This window comes from Podarcis cretensis (genome assembly GCF_951804945.1).
Source record: "Podarcis cretensis genome assembly, chromosome: 14".
Lineage (NCBI taxonomy): Eukaryota > Metazoa > Chordata > Lepidosauria > Squamata > Lacertidae > Podarcis > Podarcis cretensis.
In genome coordinates, this window is record NC_137183.1 from 5,081,268 (window position 1) to 5,100,256 (window position 18,989).

An 18,989-nucleotide genomic window follows, 5' to 3' on the forward strand; every position below is an offset into this window, starting at 1 on the left:
GTGCTGTATTAAATTAACTTTATAATGATGCGGAGCCTGTCTTTAACTTACTGCAAACTGATCTCCAGTTTTCTGGTCTTTGAGGACATTACAAAGCATTTTGGAAGTTTGTTTACAACAATTAAGCTCACCTTTTCTATGCTTTAGAGAAGCAAGCCTGCCTACATGATCTACGTCGCAATTGCCATGTTACCTACATGGTAACCTCACATTGTTTTTATTTAACTCCCTCCCTCCCCTTTCCTGTGAAACTCTTGTAAGTAAAACTATAGCCTGCTCCAGGGGTTCTTCCATGTGCAATGTGGATCAGGTGAGGATCAGCCTCAGCTAGTACAATTGTAGGATGCTGAGGCTGATGGGAGTCCAAAACCCCTGGACCCCTACATGGTCAAAGTCTGGACAAAACAGGTCAACGAGCTATGATCTGATCCTAGGTTTGCAGGGATTACTCAAACCATAGTCTCTTGGTTTGGAACCTTAAGAATTGAATTGAGGCGTGCTAGAAAAGGTAGGAAGAGAAGGAGCAGCAAATGAGTTCACATGCCATTTCTATTCCAACAAACCATGGTGGTTTAGTCTGGGGTTATTACATCTGAACCCAACCTGGGAGTTGCTGTGGAACTAAAAGCCAGCTGCTTCCCTCTTTGCAGGGTTCTCGGGCACAGGAACCAATCCTGACTTCTGCCCGGACTATGCTAGAGAGCTCGTCCTCTTTAATCAAAACTGCTCGCTCACTGGCAATCAACCCCAAAGACCCTCCCACGTGGTCCATTCTCGCTGGGCACTCACACACCGTGTCCGAGTCCATTAAGAGCCTCATCACGTCCATCAGGTGAGTCCTTTCGTTTTTATAGGCCCTTGCAGTGTGAGTACCTCTCCCCCTTTCTCCATATCACGTTCCCCCATTCTGCAGGAACACACGCCCTGCTCATGCTTATTATTTCAGCAAGCTGGAATATGTAAAAACAAGTATAGGGAACCTTTCTCAGCCCAAGGCCTGCTTTCCCTCCTGGACAACCTTCCAGAGGCAACCTATCAGCGGTGGGCAGCAGGTCCAGAGGCAAAAGCAGGTGGAGCAGTGGAGGTGACATTTGCCTTTTATGCAGTAGGCTACATTCGAACCCTGCAAAAGTCAGGGGTTTCTGCACATGCACAGCCCTCTGTTCAGGCAAGCAAGAGGCAGTAACACATTTCCAAGTATGCAGCACAGCCAGGCAAAAGCACTTGAGAGGTGCATGGATCAGGGATGGTGGGAAGTGTGTCTGGGGTCAGAGAGAGAGTCCTGGAGCATTGCACTCAGCTCCCAAGCTTCCAGTTTTGCAATAACCACAGACGCCTTCAGGGGTCAAGACCTTCCCCCACCTCTAGAATACTCTGTTAGTCAGGCCCTTCTTTGAGGTATGTTTCTCTCCCCACTCCACTTTCAGGTCTTTTCCTGTGTGATAATGTACTATGTTAATATAATATATATGTTTTATGTTGTGTTTCTTTTAATTGCTTCTTTGTATCATATGTTATGATTATTGTTCTCATGTACACTATTCAGTGCTCTGGGTGCTCATTAGTAGAAGAGTGAATGATTATCAGTCCCTTTATTTTCAAGCGTTTGGGGTGTGAGTGCCGTTCCCTGTTTAGGCAAAATAGCACCACCCATGTTCAGGAAAGAGGTATCAGCCGGCTTGGGAATATTCTAAAGTTTGAAGAAGTGCAAAAGAATCTGTGAGGGGGAGTTTTTGGATGTGTATGGAGCATGCTCAGTAGCCACAGAATGCAGGCTGATGGGTGGGGCAAGGATGGGTGGGGGAGAGAGATGGAAAACCAGGGGGAGGGGGAGGGGAGGGGCTGGAATCCTCTGTTCTTTAATATTTTGTTGCAGTTCCCACTTGTTAATTATGGTTATACCCCCCCCCCCTTTTCACCCTTGACATAACAATCTGCCATACATTCTCCAGAGACAAAGCCCCTGGCCAGCGGGAGTGTGACTACTCCATAGATGGGATCAATAGATGCATCAGGGACATTGAGCAGGCCTCACTTGCAGCTGTCAGTCAGAACTTGGCCACGAGGGATGACATTTCTGTTGAGGTAAGCAGAGCTGTGCATTGCCAGTGAAGGAAAAGCTGAGCGTCCTTCTCAGCTGGGAGTGTGTCTGTGTGTGCGAGGGAGAGAGAAAGGGAGGGGGAGAGAGAGTGCTCTGAATCAAATCAATGTAGTTGGCAGTGCAGGGTGAGGGGAAACAGGGAAAGCACCAATAAATCTTCTGCTATAAACCGACTAGAAGATTTTCCCATCATGCATTGCATTCCTCTTGCTAACTCTCTTCCAGGTGAGTGAATCTAGTCCAGCAGCACAGGTGGTAAACCTGCAAAATGACAGGTTGGAATTCTTCAGCGTGAGACTCTTAAGTTTAGTTTTTCTTTTAATGCCCAGGGGAGAAAAGAAGCACCTTCAAACAACCATAAGCAGCTCAGCTTCATTCCCTCTTCCATTTTTAAGCAGGAAACTAGAATCCTACTTGGAGGGGGGAAATAACAAGTTTTCACAAGCTTATTTCTCTTGTTTTTACAGGTAGAGCTTAACATGAAGTTAAACTTTGTGTTAAAAAATCTGGCCATCTGCATTTGCTGTAATTCAGAAGGTCCCAGGCTCAAACTTGGGATCTTCAGTTGAAAAAAGATCAGATTGCAGCAGGTCATGGGGGGAGGGGAGGTCATCTCTGCCTGACCCCTTGAAGTCTGCTAACCATCAGAGTGGATTGGAGGCTGGCCTTTGGCCCTCCAAATGTTGCAACCCCCATCAACTCCAGAAAGTGTGGCCAATGCAGCATATAGTTAAACTATGGAACTCCCTCCCTCAGGAGGCCATAATGGCCAGCAACTGGGGTGGCCATTAGAGATTCATGGAAGGGAAGGCTATCAGTGGCTCCTAGCTATGATGACTGTGCTCTGCCTTCACAGATGGAGGCGTGAATGCTTCTGGATACCAGTTGCTAGAAACCCCAGGAGGGGAGACTGACGCTCGTGCTAAGGTCCCGCTTCCTGCTCTCCCCTGGGCATCTGGTTGGCCCCTGTGAAAACAGGATGCTGAACTGAATGGGCCACTTTGGGCCTGATCCAACAGACTTTCCTTCGGTTCAGCAACTTCTAGAGGGCCAAAGGTTCCTCACCCCCAAGGAAGATAACACTGGACTGGGTGGACAAAGAACTTGTCCTGGCATATGGGAGCTGATCATAGGAGGGACAGAAATGGCAAAATGAATACGTTTTTCCTGTTTTCCTGTTTTTATTCACAGCTAAGAATCCCTGACAGATGGCTGTCCAACCTTTGTTTGAAAACTACCAGGGAAGGAAACTACCACATCAATAAATATTTATATATGTATAAAGCAATACAGTTCCCCCTCACCCCACAGAGAGAACAAATGTGCTTTTCAAAATAGTGCCTCTGTGTGTCTTTCACGTCACCAAGCACCTCTGCATTGTCATAACATTTCTGTCTGACATGTCCATTTTGTTTGTTTCTCAGGCCTTGCAGGAGCAGCTGACGTCGGTCGTCCAGGAAATTGGGCATCTAATTGACCCCATTGCTACAGCCGCTCGAGGCGAAGCCGCTCAGCTGGGCCACAAGGTTGGAAGGCCCAAAATGGCCACTCTGGGGAAAAGGGATGTTGTTGGTCTGAGGCAAATTCGTGAAAAGAACGCTGACTTGGGGAGGCAGCTTTGGGATCTACTGAGGGCAGCAGAGCGCCTGTGAGGCACAATTAACCAGGCAGCCATTTTGAAGTTCTGCTGACTGCAGAAAACTACTTTGTTTAGCCCACGTGTTTTAGAGCAATTAATTCTATTCACTATTTGGTCATTTGCTTCTGTATTTTTATTATTTTATGATCCTGTGCCAAAGCCAAAGGTAAAAAAAATGTAATTATATGAAAACGATACACAGATGGTATCTAACTCCAAGTAGACTAAAGGTAAAGGTAAAGGTACCCCTGCCCATACGGGCCAGTCTTGACAGACTCTGGGGTTGTGCGCCCATCTCACTCAAGAGGCCAGGGGCCAGCGCTGTCCGGAGACACTTCCGGGTCACGTGGCCAGCGTGACATCGCTGCTCTGGCGAGCCAGAGCCGCACACGGAAACGCCGTTTACCTTCCCGCCGGTAAGCGGTCCCTATTTATCTACTTGCACCCGGGGGTGCTTTCGAACTGCTAGGTTGGCAGGCGCTGGGACCGAGCAGCGGGAGCGCACCCCGCCGCAGGGATTCGAACCGCCAACCTTTCGATCGGCAAGTCCTAGGCGCTGAGGCTTTAACCCACAGCGCCACCTGCGTCCCATCCAAGTAGACTAGTATTTCCCAGTTATCAGTGCTTATACTACAATTTTTTAGCTTTGCCTTGAGAGCGTCTTTAAATCTCTTTTGTTGTCCATCGGTATTTCGCTTTCCATCCTTAAGTTGGGAATAGAGTAGTTGCTTTGGAAGGCTGTAATCAGGCATCTGAACAACATGACCAGTCCAATGAAGTTGATGTTGAAGAAGCATTGCTTCGACACTGGTGATCTTTGCTTCTTCCAGTACACTGACATTAGTTTGCCTGTCTTCTCAAGTGATGTGTAAAAATTTCCGGAGACACCATTGATGGAATCTTCAAGGATTTGGAGATGACGTTTATAAGTGATCCATGTTTCATAAGCGTACAGTACAGTTGGTAGTGCAATAGCTTTGTAAACAAGCATTTTGGTTTCCCTGCGAATGTCCCAGTCCTCAAACACTCTGCAGTTCACTTGGGAGAAAGCTGCACTCACAGAACTCAGGGGATGCTGGATTTTGGCATCAATCTCAGCCCTAGTGGAAAGATAACAGCCCAGGTAGGAAAAGTGATCAACACTTTCCAATATTACACCATTAAGTTGGATTTGTGGCACTGCGGAGGGGTTGTTTTGTGCTTGTTAGTGCAGCTTGTTGGTGCTCTTGAAGTACATAATGTCTGAGGCCTTCTGGGAAAACAAAATGGCAGCTGCCCAAGTCATAAACATCAGCACTCTAACCACCCTGAGGACATGGCTCATTGAGCAGCACAGAAATGCTTAAATAAGCAAATGAAATATATGAATGTAGAAAAACAAGATGAATTACATTTAAATAGATGACAAATGGTAAACAGATGCATGGTGGGGTTTTTTAAATGAATGCATGATGAAACAAATGAGGTCTTTGCATAGCCACATTGAATGAATTCCGTTGCCTTCTTTCCTTTCCTCCCTTAGGTGACGCAGGTAGCCAGCTACTTTGAACCGCTGGTTCTTGCTGCTGTCGGTGTGGTATCCAAGTTGATGAACCACCAGCAACAAATGACCTTATTGGACCAGACCAAGACTCTGGCAGAATCTGCCCTCCAGATGCTCTATGCAGCCAAAGAAGGGGGAGGAAACCCCAAGGTAGGCCACCCTCAGGATGACTAATTGAATGTTGATATTTAGAGGTGACGTCCTAAGAGAGGGCCCTGCATGTTCCCTATCACACTATTCATCAAGCCACAAAAGTATTCCCTTTTTCTCTCAGGGATAGCAAATGTGTTACCTTCCAATTGTTGTAGGACTCCAACTCCCTTGAGCCGCAGCCAGGATGGCCAGTGATCAAGCATATGATAGAAGGGGAAGGTCCATAGCTCAGTGATGGAGCACATATTTACATTTAGATGGTCCCAGGTTGAATCCCTGCTACCTCCAATAGGTCTGTGAAAGCCTTAGAGAGCCACTGCCAGTCATTATAGCCATTGCTGAGCTAGATGGACTCTGTATAAGGCATCTCCATTTCTAATTATATTTGAAGGGAAGCACACCACCAGTAAATTGTGCGGTGGTGGTGATCTGATTTGATCACAACAACTGATGGTCATACAAGTTTCCCAAATCCAATTGAGTAGGTGAACAGTCAGCTTTGCAGCAGAATTTTAACCTGGGTCTCTTCAGTCCAAAGGAGTCATCATTTTATCAGATTTGGATGGTGGATTTTAAAGGTTTTAAGCTTGCATACCTTTGTTTTAAAAAGAGAGAAACTTGTGAGTATAAGCAGAGATTAGTTCTGCCTGAATTAGGAAATATGGATAAGACTCTTGCACCACATTTCAAGCCATTAGACTGTTCCTGTTTGGCTGAGGCCATGTCATGGGATCAGTGGCAAAGCCGCCACATTCCAGCATCAGAGGAAGATTCAGAAGGAACCACCAGACAGCTGAGGATTGCCCTCCTTTCCTTTCCGCAAGGCACTCAATAATTATTGCCTAGGAGGGCTTCCAGTTTCCTGGGCTGTTAAGCTGTGGCATGTTCAGCATAACAGTTAATCCTGCCCTCTGAATTCCTACACAAGTGTCTATGAGAGTAAAAATAGACTGGTTTCAGCTTTGCCAGTCAATTAATTTTGAACTCCTTGCCCCATAAGCATCTTCCTGTTCAGCTCCCCTCAAAAGCTCTGCCATCTCTCCCTGCTGATGCTGGAAAAGGAGAGCCAAGGTTGGAACCACAGTGTGTTTAAAATTGCCCCAATGGCAACATGGGAAGCCACCTTTATGGAGCATTTGTCCGTCTACCTCAGTATTGTCCCCTCTGATAGTCAACAGCTTTCCAAAGTGTCTGGCAGAGAAGAGTCTATTCCTTCGCATCTTAGTTGGAGACTTTGCCAGGAACTGAATCTGGGACCTTCTGCAGTCGCGAGAACCAGAAGCTTCAACATTGCAAAGGCCCTGCTACTGCGCTATGGCCCTTCCGGTTGATTTTAATTGGTGGGAAGATTTTAATTACACAAAAATATTGTCCTGTTAATCACACTGATTAAGCCACTGATGCTTGCAGGCCCATTGGCATTGTGGTTTAGTGTGCTGTTGTTTTTGTTAAAGGATAAGTTCTGTAGTTTGCATCTAAGCATGAAGTCTCTTGAGGAGGTAGAATGAACTGTGCCATTCCAGACCATGATAATGGCAGGGAGGAGGGGATCCCATTTTTGAAAGCTAGCCTATATAACAAACTCCCAGAAATGGAAAGCTAGCATGTCAGGGAGACTGGTTCCAGGCTAGCCCTTGTTCTTACTGAGCTAGTTTTCTGTTTTCAGAGGAGCAGTCAGGGATTTCAGCACTTTTACCACCTCATTCTCCTGCCTGTGTAGACCAGCCATTCATGTTTCCCTCAAATATTTTACTTTGTCAGAAGATGCTTTCAGAGAAGGAGAGATGATTTGCATGTCTGGGGATCTAAAAAATACAGTCCTTGTGAGCAATCAAGCATGAATGGTGATGGATGATGAGAGACTCAGGAGATATTCTTTAATGGCCCTTAGACAAACGTGTGTAATTAAAAAATCCTGCCTTCAGTAATCACCCCTGTCTGACAATCGTCTCCCGCAATGAGATCATGAAGCAAACACTGTAATTGCCTTAAGAAAAAACTAAATGTGTCAGTAGGAAGTCTAGTCTTAAAGTCTCAAATCAGGGAAGTGGAGACTGGAAGGGGAATTGAACCTTTTTAAAAAGAATTGCTTTTTTACTTTTAAAACTAGGCTCCTTTCTCTTTAACACACCAAGGCTCACATCCCTTGAGTCATTCAGCAGCAGCCCTACTATTGAGCAGGCCTCCTCAGGAGGCAAATGTTGAGGGGCACAGAGGCCACATTCACACCATACATTTAAAGCATGATGATACCACTTTAAACAGCCATAGCTTACGCACAAAGAAATCAGGAAGATGAAGCTTGTTGAGGCTCACAGAACTACAGTTCCCAGAGTGGTTTAAGTGTCAGTCCCTCTTTGCAGGAAACGGGGGGGGGGGTTGTATCTCTGTGAGGGGAATAGGAGCCTCCTCCTAACAATTCTTGGCACCCTTAACAGACTTCAGCTCCCATAATTCTTTGAGGGAAGCCATGACTGATTAAAGTGGTATTGTACTTCAAATGTATGCTGTGAAGGTGGACAGAGCAGACAAAGCTGTGGGTGTCAACTCCTATTTTCTGTGTTCCCACATGGAAAGCCTTTTTTCAGGTAGGAAAGTGATTTTGATTGATATATATATATATTATATATGGTTTTTTTAAAAGTCTCCATGCCGGCCATCACACAAAAGTTGTGTTTTTCAACAGAAGGGACCCTGGGATGTGTTTCAGTTGTGTCAAAGAAAGAGGGAGATGTTTTCTCCATCATCTTATTTCAGGCTTCACACACTCACGATGCCATCACGGAAGCTGCCCAGCTGATGAAGGAAGCGGTGGATGATATCATGGTTACCTTGAATGAAGCTGCCAGCGAAGTAGGGATGGTGGGCAACATGGTGGACTCCATAGCTGAAGCCATGAGCAAGGTCTGTAAGAGTCACCTGGGATCCCTTCTCATTGCTGTTTCCCAAGGCCCCTGGAATATGTGATTATCCCAAAGCACCCAGGAAGACTCAAATTGAGGGTGCAGCTATCAAAAACTTGTTGTTGATTACAGTATATCAATAATTGCCTTCCTTGGTAGCCGTAAAACAGATTGAGGTGTCTGTGCTTCAAGGACTTGGGGGGAGAGGGGAGACACATGCAGACTCCCACCCCTCAGTCCCAGGCACTAATGATACCATTCCTATTTTGCATAATTTAGGTCAGTCATTGTGGGTTTTCTGGTTACAGTAGTCTAGATTTCCTGCCATTTTGATCACCTTTCTTCTTCCTCTTCAACCCCCTTTGCAGCTGGACGAGGGCACACCGCCAGAACCCAATGGAACTTACGTTGACTATCAGACCACCGTAGTCAAATACTCCAAAGCCATTGCAGTGACAGCCCAAGAAATGGTAAGATCTGTTGAAGCATTGAGGTGCACCTTAAGTGATGGCCAGTGGAAGCCTTTGGGAACCCAAGAAGATCCATCTGTTGGATCAGACCAAAGGAAAATCTAGTGCAGAATCCTGTTTCTCACAATGTAGCGCAAGTGAGGCATGTTCACCTCTTCTTTCTTCACATTCCTTCAGATGACGAAGGCGGTTACTAATCCAGAGGAGCTGGGAGGACTCGCCTCGCAAATGACCACAGACTACGGTCACTTGGCGTTCCAGGGACGGATGGCAGCCGCTACAGCAGAACCGGAAGAGGTATTGAGCCCTTGGTCTTGTTTGGAGTTAATAAACATGCAGTGATGGGACCAACTTTGGGGGGAGGGCCCAGGCAACATCAGAGTTCTCCTTCCGCCCCCCCCCCCCCTTTCTGTTCTTAAATTGCTGCCCCAAAGAAACTAGTGGGCCTCCCATATTGGAACCTTGCTGCTTGTGCAGAAAAATCCTCTGCCTCTTGATTATCTCTGTTGTCATCACAGGGGTACTGATTTGGTGTCATTGATTTGTGCAAAGTTGGGGTTTTGCCTGCTGTCTTGAGCAAGCCAATAAAAAGGCAGAATATAAATTTAAGCAATGCTTGAATTTATTTATTATCTGTTCATTTGTTGTTGTTTTTTGTCACATGTACATGCTTCCTTTTTCTCCAAGGAGCTCAAGGTGGCATGCATGGTTCTCTTCATTTAATCCCCACAACAACCTTGTGAGGTAGGTTAGGCTGAGAGGCGGTGGCTTGACCAAGGCCACCCAGTGACAATTATGGCTAAGCAGGGATTTGAACTCTAGTCCCCCAGGTCCTAATCAGACACTCTAACCCAGGATTCCTCAACCTCGGCCCTCCAGTTGTTTTGAGACTACATTTCCTATCATCCCTGACCACTGATCCTGCTAGCTAGGGATCATGGGAGTTGTAGGCCAAAAACATCTGGAGGGCTGAGGTTGAGGAAGCCTGCTCTAACCACTGCACCACACTGGCTTTCCGGGTAGGAAAAGGAGAATGGCCTGTAAGCAAACCAGATTGTGCTAATTTTAATCAAAGTGCAGTACCCCATGTCCTGCTAACAAGCAGTAGCTAGAGGGAGTCCATGGAAAGGGTGTGGGGCCCTCTGAACCTGCCCTCCATCCTGTAATTCAAGTACTGGGTATAAGTAGCAGTAATAGCAGTTCTGCAAGCAGGAACCTTCAGTGTGGAAAGACGCACTTTTTGGTGCACTTGCAGTTAACCAATTGAAGGTAAGAGACCCATGAAGACCAGCAGCTTTGATTTTGACTGCTATCAATTCATCATGGCATCCCTATACCTTCTTTTAGCCATTCCTCACCTGGCAGGATATTATTATTATTATTATTATTATTATTATTATTAACCTCAGTGTAGAACTGTGCAACTGCTAAAGAGATGGGGCCACTTCTGCTAGGTACTGAACGCCTGGAAAAATAATTGAGTGTTCAGCTGTTTCCTAAAGCAATTAAAAGTGGGAGACAATTGGATCTGCATCGGGAGGGAGTTCTATAAAAAGGGTGCTGCCAGTGAGAAGGCCCTGTTACACTGAAAAGGCCCTGTCCCTCAAATCATACTCATCAGGTTTGTCATAAGGGCATCTTATAAACCTGTCCAGGAACAGTTCCATAATAGGGAAATGCATCAAAGTGGTGTGCCAAGGTTTGCCTAACACTGCTGCCTTTACCTCCTTTACAAATAACTTGCAACACTTTCTTTTCCTTTTTCCTCCACTCTGTTCCTCTCCACACCAACCACTTGGCTATCCAGATAGGCTTCCAGATCAGAACGCGGGTTCAGGAACTTGGCCACAGCTGCATCTTCCTGGTCCAGAAGGCTGGTGCTCTACAGATATGTCCCACAGATAGCTACACCAAGAGGGAGCTGATAGAGTGTGCTCGGGCGGTCAGCGAGAAGGTGGGTGCCCTCAACTTCAGCGGTGTGAGCTTAGATACCTCCTGGTCCCCAGTGCGTCACTGAGAATAATGTCCTCTTCTAAGACAGGGTTGTAGCAATCCTTGATCAGAAGCAGGGTTCAGGGGCAGCCTGCCCACACCAAATCACTCCAGTAATCTCACTTTGCCTCCGCTGCTGCCGCCATCACCTGCTAAGTCAGGTATCAATACCTCCTTCTTATAGTAGGTGCTTGGAAGCATCCTCAAATACTTGGAAGGCATCCATAGAGACTTCTAAAAGGGAACCTCCTCAATATTAAGGGCAGGTTGAAATCTCTTGCTATCATGACATCCTGCTGGGTTACACCATAGTGTTGTTTATTTATTGTTATTACGGGCTGTGTCCAGCTATGTCCTAGTGAAAGTGAAGTGAACGTACCTAAGTTAATTGTGTTCATTAATTTCACTGGGTCTGCTCTGAGTAGGATTTTGCTTGTTCCTCTTGACAGGTGTCCTTAGTTCTGTCAGCCCTGCAGGCAGGCAACAAAGGCACCCAGGCGTGCATCACGGCTGCTAGCGCCGTCTCAGGCATCATCGCTGACCTGGACACCACCATCATGTTTGCCACGGCCGGAACGCTGAATGCTGAGAACAACGAATCATTTGCAGACCACAGGTCAGTGTGGCCGCAAGATTTCAGACCAGCGGCCAAAACAAACAAGATGAATTTTAACAGGGAGAAATGTAAAGTATTGCACTTGGGCAAAAAAAAAATGAGAGGCACAAATACAAGATGGGTGACACCTGGCTTGAGAGCAGTACATGTGAAAAGGATCTAGGAGTCTTGGTTGACCACAAACTTGACATGAGCCAACAGTGTGACGCGGCAGCTAAAAAAGCCAATGCAGTTCTGGGCTGCATCAATAGGTGTATAGCATCTAGATCAAGGGAAGTAATAGTGCCACTGTATTCTGCTCTGGTCAGACCTCACCTGGAGTACTGTGTCCAGTTCTGGGCACCACAGTTCAAGAAGGACACTGACAAACTGGAACGTGTCCAGAGGAGGGCAACCAAAATGGTCAAAGGCCTGGAAACGATGCCTTATGAGGAACGGCTAAGGGAGCTGGGCATGTTTAGCCTGGAGAAGAGGAGGTTAAGGGGTGATATGATAGCCATGTTCAAATATATAAAAGGATGTCACATAGAGGAGGGAGAAAGGTTGTTTTCTGCTGCTCCAGAGAAGCGGACACGGAGCAATGGTTCCAAACTACAAGAAAGAAGATTCCACCTAAACATTAGGAAGAACTTCCTGACAGTAAGAGCTGTTCGACAGTGGAATTTGCTGCCAAGGAGTGTGGTGGAGTCTCCTTCTTTGGAGGTCTTTAAGCAGAGGCTTGACAACCATATGTCAGGAGTGCTCTGATGGTGTTTCCTGCTTGGCAGGGGGTTGGACTCGGTGGCCCTTGTGGTCTCTTCCAACTCTATGATTCTATGATTCAGGGGCATGTCCAAAGGGGCCGGGCTGTCAGAGGCAAAACTGAACCATAGGCTGCAGGAACCCTGGAAGAGTTTTCAGGGAGGATGTAAGGTGCTCTGACATGAAATTAAAAATTGAGTTCAAAAGGGATCCCATCTAGACTGAAAAGATGCAGTCAGTGAATGGTAGAAGAACTCAAAGCTTCCTGGTCAGAGTGAGGCCTCTCCACTCTTAACCTCAGCTCAGTCACCCTCCCCATGCATTAGCTCTCAGTTCAGCTGCCCCACTCCCACCCCCACAGCAAATCTGTACTCTTCCCCGGGCCACCGCAACCTGCCACAAATGCATATATGGAAGTGCAAACGAACCTTGTTCTGAGTAGACCAATATGTTACCATGGATTTTTGTACATATCAGGGTGGCCAGCTTTTGACTCTTGAGAAGTTGGATTCCCAGTTCCCATCTGCACCAGCCAGCATGGTCAGTAGCTCAAGGATGGCTCTGTGTGCATTGTTTAGGCCTATCCCATTTATCAAATAAGTTGTACAGGTTTTTATTCAGAAGCCTACCAAACCTGTCTAACCGAAAACTAAAGTGGAACAGATGAAACATCTGCATTTGCCAGGAGAAAGGAAGTCTCTCCCAGAGCTCTTATAAACCATTGTCTGTTTCAAGCTTCAAACAGCAGTTCTTGATGAAAAAGTGCCTCTTGTTTTCAAATTGTTTTCCATTACTTTTACTCCAAAAATAATAATAAATCCATAGTGATTCTGAAAGACACAAAACCGTATTGTGTCTGGGATGAAAAAGTCTCTTTGGGAAGGAGCCCAATAAGCAAATGGCTTGAAAAACCTATTAGGAAAGGCAGTTCTAAAATATTCTTTCTATTTATTTCCCTTCAATGCATAATTCCACTTTAATGAAAGCTTTCTACAGAAAGCCCTGAAGGACATTTGGGGTATTCTGAAACTTCCTCAGCTTTTTGGATCATTCTGAAATTGTACTTTTCAATGCAAAAAGACTCAATAAAGCTTTGTTGCTGTTTTTGGAAAACATGTTCCAAGCCATTGGTTTCAGAATAATAAACTGATTCTGTTCCAGGGACAAAACAAGATCAGGCTAGCAGCAGCATTGTTTTTTGGATAGGATAAATATGGGTAGAGAAAACTGACGCTAGAGGTATATTTAACCAGTAAACCGAGGAATCTCCTTTTGCCTAAGTTAGGGTCCCCCCATACACATATTTTATGAGTTTTTATACTGTTTGAACACCTGTTGCCTTGGCTGTAAAGAGAACTTGAATTACCACCTGATCCGTGAAATGAGCCTAGTATTCTGTTGCTCTCATGTGGGGGTGTATGGTCCACAGTGCAGAATACAGTCATACCTCGTGTTGCATTAGGCTCATGTTGTGTCTTTTCAGCTTGCGAACGCGGCAAACCCAGAAGTGTATACTTCTGGGTTTTGCTGCGCGTGTGCTCTGAAGCAGTGCTCTAGTTACGGACTTTTCGGGGTGCGAATGGCACCCCGGAACGGATCGAGTCCGTAACTAGAGGTATCACTGTATACAGTAATAGCATTTTCAAAATGTCAGGAACCTTGGTTTTGACTTTTGAAACATGCCTCTAGCCCTTGTTGTCATGCTGAAATCGCTTAAAATAGTTTGGTTAGTTTCTTCTCATTTTCATCCTACAGAGCATTATAATTCCAGAGAACTGCTTTTAGAATTATTCTCTTGGCAGTTCTGTATCTATTTGGGGGAGAATAGTATTTATATGTCTCTGGCGTCACTACATTTTGCTTCTTGGCTCCCTATATGCAAAATTGCTCACAGAATTTGCACAACTCAATAAACCAGTAAAGCAGTGGTATTCCGAGCTCATATCATAACAGGGACAGTGTCTTCTTGTTCACAGAACTTAGATGTGTCCTGCTAGTTGGAGTATCTGGTCCATTGGCTAGGACCCCATTTTGCCCTGCACAGCATCTTCCAGGAATGTTTGGTGGTGGGTTTTCTACTTTGGCCATGCTCAGGCACCCATGGAACCTCAGCAAATGGCCAGCCCCTTCTCTTGGAATCGGTGAGGGGTGGTCATGCTCTCACTGCTGTCAAAATGCTTCCTGCCCACCTCTGCAACTTCAAAGTTCAGGTGAAATCTCTCCCACTCTTCTCATTCACCAGACGGTGGCAGCACACTCACAGCGATGAGCTGAGAAATGGCAGGACCTGGTGGTTTTTAATGTTGTGTTACCAGTTCCACCCATTTCCATATCAGAAAGCAGGCCAGGACTCCTTTGTTTGAAAGTTACAGCATTTCACTCAAGAACCAGTTCATTGTTTTGTGAACCATGTGTTTGTCAGAGACATAAGACTCAGCTTCCTGAGAATCTCAGCACTTTGCTTATTTTAAGAGCATGCTATTAGTGCTTGCAGTTGCAAAGATGTGCTTTGAAGTGTGTGAGCCAAGTCTTGGGGGCTGCTATGCATCCTTCCACTGGGTGTAATGGACACAGTGGCATATGAAAAAGTTTTTGTTATTGGCAGCCTACAAATGAAGTTAATATGCTAAGGACGCAGTAGAGTCTAGTGAATATTGCAGCAGGAGGGACTTTATCCTTTTACGTGTAAAACAACACAATCAATTGGCTAATGATCAATTGGCTAAGGAGTAAAAAAAATAGTCAAACACCAGTAACCCATCTGGCAAACTTAAGGTGCTGCTACGGCAGCATTTATATTTTCTTTATTTTCTTTAAAATATTTTACTGCTGCCTTTCAAAGCAAATGGCCTCCTTCCCAAGGGATTTTTTTGCACAAAATATGACATAAGGTATAGGCATTTCAATCACATCTCATCCTGAGACTTGGCTGGCCAGGAGCATCTTCTGAGGTAACGGAACACTCCTACCAGTCAGTGTGGAAGGCCACACATTTCGCTGATCACCCCTTCACCCTCCAGCTCTTTTTCTCCTTGAAACCTGCTCCAGAGGGTTGGAGAGCCCTCCAGAACAGCATGAGATGGGCCACAGAGGGAAATGGCAGAAACTTCCCCTGGATCCCAGTTCCTTTCATATAACATCTGGCTCCATTGTTTTGTTTCCTTACATACTTACAAAACATATGGTATGTATCGAATGACCATCCACACAGTCCACTTAAGGCCTTCTTATGCCATTTTAACAGCTGTGGCTTCCAGAAAGAATCCTGGGAACTGTAGTTTGGTAAGATCGCTGAGATTCATTAGGAGACCAAGACCCCTAAGAAACAACGGTTCCCAGGAACTGTTCCCAGGAACTTGAGGGGGAGCCATGGCTGTTAAAGTAGTATAAAGGTAAAGGTACCCCTGCCCGTACGGGCCAGTCTTGACAGACTCTGGGGTTGTGCGCCCATCTCACTTAATGGATAGTACAGATGTGAAGCAATACGGATCTTTCCTTGGTCCATATCAGAGTGTCTCATACCAGACTATTTAGTCAACAAAGAAAAATGGTGGGGCACACCTCCAGATGTTGTTGAGACTCTGCTCCTGTCAACACCTGCATGCCCAAAAGGTTGGGGAGGACGATGGGAGCTGTAGTTCAGCAGCAGCTGATGAGCCAGAGGTTCTCCACCTGTTCTACACACTTTACACATACAGCACATTCCAGGTTTGGCAAGGTTTCCCTTCCAGCTAAAGCTTTTCCCACATTCCATGCACTTAAATGGTTCCCTCCCAAAGGGGAAGTCATTGGCAACTTGTGTAGAAAGCTTAGAAAGCGAATCCATCTGCTCAAACTTAACTTTGCAACCTTTTCCTTGGGAGGGTTATCTTAAAAGCTCTTGCAGGTCCTCTGAAACAGTGCAGATGAATACCAATTGAGTCTTCTCTTTCTTCCATCCCACCTCCCTCTTGTCTTTTTCCAGGGAAAATATTCTGAAGACAGCAAAAGCTCTGGTTGAAGACACAAAGCTGCTGGTATCTGGGGCTGCCTCAAGCCAGGAGAAGCTTGCTCAAGCAGCACAGTCATCCGCAAGCACCATCACTCAGCTGGCTGAGGTTGTGAAACTGGGAGCAGCCAGCCTGGGATCAGGTGACCCAGAGACACAGGTGAGAGGGTCCAGCACTGGCAGTTTTCAGCTTCCTGAGATGCTCTGTTCCAAGGTCTATATATATATATATTACCTTCGACCTGGACAGTGGAGGTCTGTTGATGGCTCCTAGCCATGATGGCCATGCTCTGCCTCCATAGTTGGAGATAGTAATGCTTCTCAATACCAGTTTCTGGCTCTTGTGCTTGAATCCTGCTTGTGTGTTTCCCACAGGCATCTCATTGGCCACTGGGAGAACAGGGTGCTGGACTAGATGGCCCACTGGCCTGATCCAGCAGGCTGTTCTTTTGTTCCTATAACAGGGGAACCTTTTTTCTTTGGTATGAGGGCCAAGTATCCTCTTGAGGGGCCACATGCCAGTAGCAGGTAGGGCCAAAGGTGTAAATGGATGAAGCAACAGATGTAGACATCAGTCCAGCCACATAAATGTCAGAGGTGACACATACACATACACACTTCCATCATCAGTCCAGGCAAGCAAGAGGCTTTATGGTACTTCAAAGTCAAATTTCAGCCAATCAGAAGTACATGAAGAAAGTGCGAATTAGGGCCAGTGGGAGACATGGCCTGGGAAGAGACCTGAGGTTCAGTGTGAGTAGAACCCCTTTCTATGAATTCAAAGCCACTGTCATATATTGGGACACACCCACCCCAATTCCTACATATACAGATGATCACCTGGTACCTCCAGCCATAATGGATCTGGCATTAAAACATTTGTTGAGCAGGAAAGCAACATCTTTAGGAGCCTGAAACCATTTTATAACTAGTGTGGATATGAAGTCACCAGCAATTCAGACAGAAGCCAAGACTTGAGAAGCTTGTGTGAATACAACAACAGAAGTACCCACTTCCACGTTCATTTGTGTGCATCTTGAGATGTACACCCCACTTACATTTCATCTCTTCTGAAGCTTGCAAAGTGCCACAGTATCTCAACGTTTTTTTCTTCCCATCCTTCCAGGTTGTGCTGATCAATGCTATTAAGGATGTGGCAAAGGCCTTGTCTGACCTCATAGGTGCAACCAAAGGAGCCGCCAGCAAGCCTGCAGATGACCCATCCATGTACCAGCTCAAGGGAGCAGCAAAGGTAAGAAATGTGTTGGCTTTCCATTTGCAAGTTCCACACCTGGCCATCTGAGCTCGGTAGGGACCTCACCTGTTCTCCAAGAACTCTCAAAGATCGTAGACAAAGGCTCTGAAATTACATTCACACACTCAGTAGGGAGTCATCACCACCACCATGTCTCTTCCTCCTCTGGGGAGTGGCAGGAATCATTCCATGGTCTTTGCCTTCCAAAGGCTGCTTGGAGTGTTCTGAGGTCTGTGCCTGCTTCTCCTGAGTTTTCCCCACTTGTCTATTGAAGCTTAGTTTGATACTGTTGGGATAATTTACAAAGGCAGGTTGGCTGCTTGAGCATTCTGTGATGAGAGCTGGCACTTGAGCAGTTTCCTTCTCCTGACTTTCCAGGTAATGGTAACAAACGTCACATCACTACTGAAGACTGTGAAAGCTGTAGAAGATGAAGCTACGCGAGGGACAAGAGCGCTGGAGGCTACGATTGAGTACATCAAGCAAGAACTCACGGTAAAGGCTTTGTATAATGATGTTTGCAAAATCTCTAGAAGTAGCAAGCAAACTCTAGGTCCCCGAGCCAGTGCATTAAAAATAAATAAGCTGAGGATTACTGCAGCTATTTTTCAGGCCAGCTCCTGTTCTGTCCTCATACAGCGCGGTTCAGCTTTTGTAAAATTTGCAGTGCAATGCTGTGCATGTCTACATTATAAAAATATGTGCACCCCCCCCCACCAGATTTAGTTCCAGGCAATTTACAAAATTAACATATCAATAACCATTTTTTAAGCAATAAAAACAACCAGCAAATTAAAGCAGTGTTCAGCACAATGTTAAAATGTTTAAACTACAATCCTAGAACAGTTAATTGGAAGTAAGTCTCATTTAATTCATTGATACTTAACTTCTGAGCAGACATGCATAGGATTATGCTGTAAAATAGTTATGTCTGCATGTTTTTTGCCATACTGTTTTATTGTAACTAAATTTGTTTGTATGGCCATTTTCAATTCTAATTGAAAAGTCACCTACTCAGCAAAGGCTGCTTCAGAGGCTGTGATTTTATTTTTATTTTTAAATGAAGTCTGTGAGCAAGTCAACTCTAGCCAGCATTGTCAGTGGTCAGGGATTTTGAGAGCTGTAGTCCCTCAGCATCTGGAGTGCCACAGATTTCCCATCCCTGATATAAATCATTATGCAAAGTTGTTGGGGTGGAGGGAGGCATTAGCATTTCATTAAAGAAATACTGTAAATCTGGCTGCTACAGTGTGCAGACTGGCTTCCTTCTGCCCGTAGAACTGGAACCATCATCCTGTGGGTGGCAAGTAGACATAGTAGGCTGTCATTGGTCCATGTCTAATATGACTCTGATTTAGGAGTGGCTTTCTTCAGCCGCTGTACATGAGATTCCCATCTTGGTACCTTATATGCTATCATGTTGGCGGGGTAAGTCAGGTATACTGCTGAATGGATGTAGTGCAGGCCCTCTAACATTGGAGGAAGAAAAGACCCGCTTCTGGAAACCAGATTTAAGTGGGAGCAAAGAGAAGGGTGAAATGGACTGGTAATGAAGGAAGTGGCTGGTTCCTGTGTCCAAGTGGAGACA

The 18,989-nt window shown here is 45.6% G+C and overlaps 1 protein-coding gene across 4 annotated transcripts in view; it reads left to right on the forward strand.

Annotated features, from left to right (window-relative positions):
- TLN2 (talin 2) overlaps nucleotides 1-18,989 on the forward strand; it is a 182,041-nt gene that overhangs the window by 144,829 nt on the left and 18,223 nt on the right. For all 4 annotated transcript variants that reach the window (XM_079953110.1, XM_079953107.1, XM_079953109.1 and 1 more), the window contains exons 37-48: nucleotides 651-832; nucleotides 1,953-2,085; nucleotides 3,526-3,627; nucleotides 5,263-5,433; nucleotides 8,194-8,340; nucleotides 8,708-8,809; nucleotides 8,987-9,106; nucleotides 10,617-10,763; nucleotides 11,251-11,417; nucleotides 16,123-16,306; nucleotides 17,273-17,398; nucleotides 17,780-17,896. In XM_079953110.1, coding sequence (XP_079809236.1) covers nucleotides 651-832; nucleotides 1,953-2,085; nucleotides 3,526-3,627; nucleotides 5,263-5,433; nucleotides 8,194-8,340; nucleotides 8,708-8,809; nucleotides 8,987-9,106; nucleotides 10,617-10,763; nucleotides 11,251-11,417; nucleotides 16,123-16,306; nucleotides 17,273-17,398; nucleotides 17,780-17,896 — 1,698 coding nt within the window. The remainder of the gene's footprint in view (nucleotides 1-650; nucleotides 833-1,952; nucleotides 2,086-3,525; nucleotides 3,628-5,262; nucleotides 5,434-8,193; nucleotides 8,341-8,707; nucleotides 8,810-8,986; nucleotides 9,107-10,616; nucleotides 10,764-11,250; nucleotides 11,418-16,122; nucleotides 16,307-17,272; nucleotides 17,399-17,779; nucleotides 17,897-18,989) is intronic.